A 9,549-nucleotide genomic window follows, 5' to 3' on the forward strand; every position below is an offset into this window, starting at 1 on the left:
CCAGAACTCCTGACAACTCTAGGGAGGGAGGTTGCTATGGTACCCAGACTTATCTCCCGTTTGCCCATCTATTTATGCCATGTATTGAACTATGATCTTTACTAGTGTCCTTTTGACCTCTGGCTTCTGCTACCTGTGGATTTTCTAATAAATCAGCTTTCTTTGGACTGTCTGTCTGCTGAAGTCTGTTTGTGGGATTATCACGGGACTAGAGCTTACATTAGACATTAGGACACTAGTCCCTTTCTATTTCTTACCGACCTCTGGCTGGAGCCCTGGAGGGTTCGCCGAGGATTCCTTTCCCTCGGGTGGGAGTTCAGGACGAGCTCCCCAAGGACCCCGGCCTTCCACGCGCTATACGTGAGGAGGCGTGTCGGACCCTTGCTGAGTCCACCCGGCTGGTTGGATTGGTGGTAGACCAGTTGCATCGACTGGAAGCAGCTGCCCCGTGGGAAACGAGGGAAGCTGACCTCCGTGCCCAAAACGAACTTTGGTGGCTGGATCTCGCTGCATATATGCCCAGTTCAAAATCTCGGGATGTAAGGCTTCCCGAAAATAATGGAGTGACCACAAAGGGTACTTTAGATCCTTCTAATCCTTCTATGGAACAAATACAGAAGTAGGGTTGCCAGGTCCCTCTTCGCCACCAGCAGGAGGTTTTTCGGACAGAGCCTGAGGAGGGTGGGGTTTAGGGAGGGGAGGGGAGGGACTTCAATGCCATAGAGTCCAATTGCCAAAGTGGCCATTTTCTCCAAGTGAACTGATCTCTATCGGCTGGAGATCAGACGTAATAGCAGGAGATCTCCTGTCACCACCTGGAGGTTGGCAACCCTATACAGAAATGAACAAGTGACATTCATCCAATCCCAAGCTGGGCAACTTCCAGACTGAAATTCAGGCCCAGTTGCCCACATCTCTTGCATATAGACCATGACTATGGATTATTCTCCATTTCAATGGCATGACATCCAACTAGGGTTGCCAGCACTGGCTTGACAAATGGTGGGGAATTTTGAGAGTGGTGCCTGGGGAGGGTGGAGTTTGGGGAGGATGGAGTTTGGGGAGGATGGGAATTCACTTCCAGGACATGTTCCAGGAATCACCCCTAATTTCTATGGTAACAACCATACAGACTTGAGGAAAATGCTAGAGTGTTGCTAGGGAGGCCACCCACAACACGTAAACAAGTTCAAAGATTTCTCGGGTTCACAAATTTTTACCGGGGGTTCCTCCCCGACTTTGCCCAGATTGCGCTGCCCATCACGGACCTCCTCAAAACAAAGAGGAAGGGAAGTGCGGCCGTCTTACCTACTGCCCGAGTGAATTGGACCCCCCAGTGTCAAACTGCTTTTGACACACTTAAACAACTGTTTACCTCCGAACCTGTTCTGCAACACCCTGATTGTGAACAGATGTTTATAGTCCAAGTGGACGCTTCTGAGGTGGCGATGGGGGGTGCATTGCTACAGTGGGGGGGGGGGGGAGACGGTCAATTGCATCCGTGTGCTTACTTCTCTAAGAAGTTTGCCCAATCTCAACCTTCACTCCTCAATTTTTCTTCCACTCCTCAATTTCTTGAGAGCAGGGGGTTGGGATTGAAGGTGGTGGTTTCCCATGGGTGAGAAAATGGCAAGCCTATATCTAAGACAGTGAACACAAAAAAGCTATGAAGGGAGGGCAATCATATACAAGCAGCAATTTAAATAGGAATGTGCTTATGTAATGTCAGTTCTTTTGTTTGAGACTATAGATTGGATAATGAGGAAGTGCTCAAACAAGTGAGTTTTGAAACAGCCCAGATAAATACCAAATATGTCAGAGATGCTTATTTTGTCAGACATACTGCATGGCAGAGACAATTAAACTTGCAGAAACTGCTTGTCCATTAAGACTTAAAATCAATAGGAATAAAGCCAGCATGCTTGAAATTCAGGCATCTTATTAGAAGGTGAGAAATTGAAGGAAGGAAACAATTTCACCTGCTCTGGAAAGCTGCATGTCAGCTGGTGCAGATTTAACAAAAGAAGTTGTTATCAGAATGCAGGGAAAGGTGGGGAGGAATCTGAAGCTTTTCATAAGCTTAACAATATCTGGGAATTAAAGTGATTCAGTCTAGTTCAAAGTTGAAAAATTTCCGCTCAAGAATAATTTCCACCCTTACGGATGAGGGAGCAGAAAACTGTCAAGGGAAATGGAAGATTTGATGCATTTGAAAACAAAAACATGCATAACAGTCTGGTGTATTTAATAGGATGACCTCAAGAAATGCAGGAAAATTATTTAAGCCAAGGTCCTTCTATATATAAGAAAGCAAAGGCAAAAGGCTGGCCAAAAATGTGATGGATTCTATAACTGGCTGAAACAGAAGAATCCATTAAATGGTGCTCTAGTGAACCCAGGATGGAGCAACTGAGTTAGCCTATCCAGAACCACCACAAAAGGTTTCTCCTCCCAAAAAAGAGGAACTGGGAGGCAAATCTGTAATAGAACAAAAAGACCCTCTACGAATCTGTAATCACCTGTTAACTTAACTGGAAAACACAGCAAGGGCTCTCATGCTGCTGGTGAGACCTTGTTAAGTTTTCAAGTCAAATGAAGGGTTAAATTGAGGAGATTATAGATTCCTCGAGAGCATAAAAAGAGCCCTGCTGGAGCGGACTAGCCGTCCATCTGTCTCACATGGCTAACTAGTTATTCTGGAGGTCCAATAACAGGTAGGTCCAATCTCCAGATACTAGCTGGAGATCTCCTGCTATTAAAACTAGCAGATGATAGAGATCAGATCACCTGGAGAAAATGGCCACTTTGGCAATTGGACTCAATGGTATCGAAGTCCTTCCCCTCACCCCAACCTCCTCAGGTTCCACCCCAAAAATCTCCAGGTATTTCCCAACCCAGAGCTGGCAACCCTAATAACAGGGCATAGAGGCTGAGGCCTTCTCCTGATGTTGCTTCCTGGCTCTGGGATGCAGAGGTTTACTACCTCAAAATGTGGAGGTTCTCATTACTCACCATGGCTAGTAGCCATTGATAGACCTCTCCTACCTACATCTTTCTAATCCCTTTTTAAAGCTGTCTGTGCCTGTGGCCGTCACGAATCCTCTGGCAGCAAATTCAACATTTTAATCACTCATTCAGTACAGATTTGTTTTTTATAGTCCATCCTGAATCTTCCGCCCATGAACTTCATTGGGTGCCCCTGAGTTCTAGTATTTTGGGAGGAGGAGGAGGAGGAAAACTTATTTCTGTCTACACTCTCTATCTAGGGTTGCCAGCTCCGGGTTGGGAAATACCTGGGGATTTTGCGGGTGCAGTCTGAGGAGGGCGAGGTTTGGGGAGGAACTTCAATGCCATAGAGTCTAATTGGCAAAGCGGCCATTTTCTCCAGATCTGATCTCTGTCGCCTGGAGATCAGTTGTAATAGCAGGAGATCTCCAGCCATCACCTGGAGGTTGGCAACCCTATCTCTACCACATGAATAATTTTCTTCCCCCCACCATGACAGTCTTCACCCACCCAGGTAGCTTGGTGGGCTAGGTCCCAACCACAGCACATGAAATTCTCAATGCAAACTCTGGCATCCTGGGCACTGAGTTCTAATTATGCTCGAAGCAGTGGAAAAAACCACGGCCCCTTTCGTCTAGCTGTCTCCTCTCTCATGAACACATGAAGCTGCCTTATACTGAATCAGACCCTTGGTCAGGGTTGCCAGGTCCCTCTTCACCACCGACGGGAGATTTTGGGGGCGGAGCCTGAGGAGGGTGGGGTTTAGGGAGGGGAGGGACTTCAATGCCATAGAGTTCAATTGCCAAAGCAGCCATTTTTCTCCAGGTGATCTGATCTCTATCGGCTGGAGATTAATTGAATTAGCAGGAAATCTCCTGCTACTACCTGGCAGTTGGCAACCCTACCCTTGGTCCATCCAAGTCAGTATTGTCTACTCAGACAGGCAGCAGCTCTCCAGGGTCTCGGGCAGAGGGTCTTTCACATCACCTAGTTGCCTAGTCCCTTTAACTGGAGATGCCAGGGATTGAACCTGGGACCTTCCACATGCCAAGCAGATGCTCTACCACTGAGCTATGGCCCTTCCTAAAATATATGGCTGGAGTTCCAGCTCCAGTGGCAAATATGCATATAGCTTTCCTCTCACCTTCCCCCTATATCACACGATTTACAAAATTTGATAATGCTATGCTGCTTTAAAAAAGAAAAAAAAAAGTGGGTTCCGGCTGTTTAAAAAATGTAGCTCTGAGTAAGTTCCAGCTGTCAGAACCAATCTGTGTGCTGAGATGGAGTACCTGATCCGCAAGGCGTAGGAGTTGGAAGGTGATGCTGACAGTGAAGACATCTCAGGAGACAGGACTGAAGATCCTAGTGGCAGGAGGCGAAGGCTGATTTTAGCAGAGGCCTTCAGGATTGACAGGAGAGGTGGCAGCCGAGATCGTGGGAGAGGCTGCCACGGCTCATGGAGAAGGGGGGAATGATGAGGGCACAGCTGAAGTTTTTAGCAGCTGAGGCTCTGAGGGAAAAGCAGGCCCTGGAGACTGTGAAGATGAAGAAACAGCAGGACTTGGCAACAGCTGGCTGCGTGGCAGGAGGAGGGAGCTGTAGAAGACAAGCCCCAAAACTACATTCCTGAAACTCAAGTGTGAGCCAAAGATTGGGGACAGAAGACATTTTGGGGAGTAAAAAAATGTGTATTTTCCTCCCACCTGTTCTTTTGAAACTACAATAGAACATAACAGGCAGAAATTCCAGGGTAATGACAACGTATTCAGAAACTGTTTCCCAACTGCAGCACAGAGCGTCAGTGTGGTGTAGTGGTTAAGAGTGGTGGACTCTAATCTGGAGAACCGGGTTTGATTCCCCACTCCTCCACATGAAGCCTGCTGGGTGACCTTGTGGCAGTCACAGTTCGCTCCGAACTCTCTCAGCCCCACCTACCTCACAAGGTGTCTGTTGTGGGGAGAGGAAGGGAAGGAGATTGTAAGCTGGTTTGATTCTCTTTAAAAGGTAGAGAAAATCGGCATATAAAAACCAACTCTTCTTCTTCTTAGTGGTTGGAGCGTTGGACTAGGATTTGGTAGACCCAGGTTCAGATCTCCACAGTGACATGGAAGATTGTTGGATAACCTTGGGCCAGACACACACTCTCAGCCTAACTTACCTGACAGTGTTGTTGTAAGGATAACGTGGAGGAAAGAGTACTGCAGTAAACCACTTTGAGTCCCTGCTGGGGAGACAGATGGGGTATAAACAAAGTCAGCTAATGATGAATTAGGAGAATAACAAGAAGAATCTCCTCCAGCCTGCTTCTAGAACTTTTGTGGAAACTACCTCTTACTTAGGCTGTCTTCATGCTTGCAGTGTTCTGAGGAATAGTCACTCACTTATTACAGAGAATACAGACAATGTTTTTTCCAACCCATTGCATTCTGGTGTTTCCCCAGTCGTCCTCCTGTGTTTGTTTTTTTTAAATCAAAAAAATCAGAGAGCCAGCGTGGTGTAGTGGTTAAGAGCGGTGGTTTGGAGCGGTGGAGTCTGATCTGGAGAACTGGGTTTGATTCCCCTCTCCTCCACATGAAGCCAGCTAGGTGACCTTGGGCCAGTCATGCTCTCTCAACCCCGCCTACCTCACAGGGTGTCTGTTGTGGGGAGGGGAAGGGAAGGTGATTGTAAGCCGGTTTGATTCTGCCTTAAGTGGTAGAGAAAGTCGGCATATAAAAACCAACTCTTCTTCTTCTTACTTTGTGAGGATGTTTGTCACCTAATGCAATTGCAATGCCAGAGTCCTTTGCCTTGCTTAGAGGGGCCAAGCACACTTAAAATATGGAGCTGGACTGAGGGAGTTGATGATATGGAAGCAAAGATTCCTTCCTTCTCCCATCCTGCTATTCTGTTTGGAAAAATACATTAATTTCCCCCAAATTTTTATAGTTGGCATATAGGAAAGATCCCCTCCCTCCTCTTCCTTGGGACAACACTAATGGCAGAGGCAGAGAAAAGAGGGTGGACTTGGGGGCTACCACCGGAACTCTCTGATCCTATCAAAGGCAGTGGGGAGCTAGAGGGAACATATGAAGCTGTCTTATACTGAATCAGACCCTTGGTCTGTATTTTCTAGTTCTACTCAGACCGACAGCAGCTCTCCAGGGTCTCAGGCAGAGGTCTTTCACATCACCTACTTGCCTAGTCCCTTTAACTGAAGATGCCAGGGATAGATCCTGGGACCTTCTGCATGCCAAGTAGATGTTCTACCACTGAGCCACAGCCCCTCCCTGCCAAATTTTGCAGTTTAATTTGAAAATCTCTGTTTCAGTGTCTCCCTCGAACTTGAACTTGCAGGTCTTTGTTTTCCAGAGCACCTTCTGTTTCCTTCTGGCAAATTTTCCAGTTAAAATTAATGCAGTATTTCTGTGTCCACTGTACCTAATGCACCACTAACATAAAGACGTCATAAAGCAAAAAAGCTAACTGGGAATGAGAGCAGTAAAAAATGAGCAGAATGAAAAGACTCACAGTGGCAACATACCAGAACAAAAGAAACCATCAACAGCAACAACGAGAGTTTTTATATATCCCTAAGTGGAGAGGGTAGGGAGTGAAGGTGGCATGGTATAGCTTGAGGCATGGTATAGCAGGATCTCATCACATCTCAGAAGCTAAGCAGGGTCGGTACTTGGAAGGGAGACCCCCAAGGTAGGCTCTGCAGAGAAAGGCAATGGCAAACCACCTCTGTTTCTCACTTGCCTTGAAAGCCCCTTGCTGGGGGGGTCACCATATGTTGGCTGTGACTTGACCGTAGTTTACACACACACATGTGAAGAGGCCTCTCAGGTTTGGTCTAGAAGATAGACAATAAGGAAGATTTCTGTTATGTCACATTATATGTTCGTTAGGAGGTTTAGCACGTGTATTAGGTATGATGAGTTGTTAGCGTGCCACCTCAAGAATCCTATGCTGATTCCCCCCCCCCCCAGGCTCATAATATTTTACTTGTTCATTTCTTGCATTTGAAGTACTCCTCGATGACATCTTTGGCCCGATATTCTTTGCCAAGGTCTTTTACAACCACACAACTGCAGCCCACAACTTTGTGGGGTTTTCCTTCTCTGTCAATCTTGCAGAGACCTATCCACTCACCCAGTTTCTTGTTGTCATCAAACTTTATCAGATTGACTTGGTGTTCAGCACAAAGTGCTTCAACAAGCTTGACATACATGGGCTCATCATAGTTGGATGCAAGAACACAAAGGTGGGCTTGGCGTTTGTCTAAGGCTTTGGCAGCTTCCCGAATTCCACGGGCTAAAACATCATGGATAAGTGCGGTCTTAAGCACTTCTTGAAGGTCAGTGTTAACATCCATTACACCACCAGCAGCAATGTCTTCCTCGGCCATGGTTGGTGGTGACGCTCCCACCCGGGGTAGTTTGCAGCCTCCACGAGTCGACACTGGAAAGGCAAGAATTCTATGCTGATTTCATGTGATCTTTTTAGCCTGTGGCAATTTAGAAAGTTTGCATTATACTCCCAGGGAATGAGACTTTTAGTGTCTTCCATAGAATATCATTGAACTATTGAGTGCTGATTAGGGTTGCCAGCTCCGGGCTGGGAAATACCTGGAGATTTGGGGGTGGAGACTGAGGTGGGTGTGGGAGGGGATGGGAGGGACTTCAATGGGGTATCATGCCATAGACTCCACCTTCCAAAGTGGCCATTTTCTCCAGTTGAACTGATCTCTGTTGCCTGGAGATTGGTTGTAACAGCAAGACCTCCAGCTACCATCTGGAGGTTCACCACAAGAAAAGAAGGCTCAGTGCTGTAAGGATAATTGGAGCAACCCAAAACAGCACTATAACACTATAAAGCAAATAAGTGAATTTTATAAAGTGCAAAGTGAATAAATATATACAGCATATACGAAGGGAGTACAAACAGATACAAAATTTACAATAACAATCCAATAAGTATGACTTATCAAGAGGATGCCAAGGATCCTGATTCAACAGGTAAGTTCAAGTAATCAACCAATTAAGGTATCATTTGATATTAGAATTTTTTGAATCATTCAAATTCTTTTTAGGTTGCAGTTATTGGAACAAAGCCACAGGAAAAAGATGTCAGACCTGTTGTCTAGATCGGGACCACGTTTCGCATATGGCTTCTTCGGTGACCTGTATCTGTGTATCTGTGACCTGTATCTTTTTCCACTTCTTTACTTTTGCCGCCAGCAATAGGACATCATCGTTGTGGTACGTGCTCAGTGTGTAATTTATGCCTTACAGTTAAAGAGCTTACATCTACTACCACTGGTTTCCGTTTTTTCCTAAAAAATTTCTTTAATTGTGCTTCAAAAAATGTTGTTTATTGCGTGGAATGTAAATGTGGTTTAAAATACATTGGCAGCACCATACGTCCCGTGAGGATCAGGATCTCTGAACATTCTTCTAGAATTCGCTCCAGAAATTTAGAAGCCCCGCTCACTGCCCATTTTTTGGAAAAAGGACATGGAGATAGGAATTTCTCCTTTTGTGTTTTATGGCAATTCCGTGGTCGACCCTATGACTCGCAAAATATCCAAAAAACACTGCACCAAATGGAGACTAAACTTATTTTCCTTATGGGAACATTGTCTCCCAATGGTCTAAACAATGAATTAGATTATTCCTGTTTTTTAGGATAGCATCACTTTAAGAACCCTTTTTTCTGAGTTTTTTCTGAGCCTGTCTGCTACAGCTGCGATCATTTAAGAGCCAAATCCTTATACCATCCTTATCTTTCCTTGACTATTCTGTCCTTTTGGAGACCTGGATACAAATCTTTGCGGTCCCTATGAGACAACACCTACTAAGGCACTTATACTTATATCTATTATTGGTAAGAATATTTATGCTTGCATAGTCTTTTTATTATTGATTAAATAATGTTTTAATGTCTATTATAAATGTTGATTTATTAGTTGAATACATGCATTTTTGATACACAGATACAGGTCACCGAAGAAGCCATATGCGAAACGTGGTCCCGATCTAGACAACACGTCTGACATCTTTTTCCTGTGGCTTTGTTCCAATAACTGCAACCTAAAAAGAATTTGAATGATTCAAAAAATTCTAATATCAAATGATACCTTAATTGGTTGATTACTTGAACTTACCTGTTGAATCAGGATCCTTGGCATCCTCTTGATAAGTCATACTTATTGGATTGTTATTGTAAATTTTGTATCTGTTTGTACTCCCTTTGTATATGCTATATATATTTATTCACTTTGCACTTTATAAAATTCACTTATTTGCTTTATAGTGTTATAGTGCTGTTTTGGGTTGCTCCAACCATCTGGAGGTTGGCAACCCCTGTTCTGATTCCAAACCATATGAAAGACCAGGAATTTTCTAGTGGGACTGCCAACTCCAGGCTTGGAAATTCCTAGAGATTTTGGGGTGATCCCTGGAAAGGGTAGGATTTTGGGAGGAGAGGGACCTCAGCAGGGTGTAATTCCATAGAGTCCACCTGCCGAAACAGCCATTTTCTCTAGAGGAACTCCTC

The 9,549-nt window shown here is 45.0% G+C and overlaps 1 protein-coding gene across 1 annotated transcript; it reads right to left on the reverse strand.

The window, feature by feature from the left end:
* Positions 1-7,000: 7,000 nt before the first annotated feature.
* Positions 7,001-7,421, reverse strand: LOC130479284 (40S ribosomal protein S12-like). Its single transcript, XM_056851664.1, has one exon. The coding sequence runs from the start codon at positions 7,397-7,399 to the stop codon at positions 7,001-7,003; it is 399 nt and encodes a 132-aa protein (XP_056707642.1). The 5' UTR covers positions 7,400-7,421.
* Positions 7,422-9,549: the final 2,128 nt, after the last annotated feature.

Source organism: Euleptes europaea, chromosome 6, assembly GCF_029931775.1.
Source record: "Euleptes europaea isolate rEulEur1 chromosome 6, rEulEur1.hap1, whole genome shotgun sequence".
Taxonomy (NCBI): Eukaryota; Metazoa; Chordata; class Lepidosauria; order Squamata; family Sphaerodactylidae; genus Euleptes; species Euleptes europaea.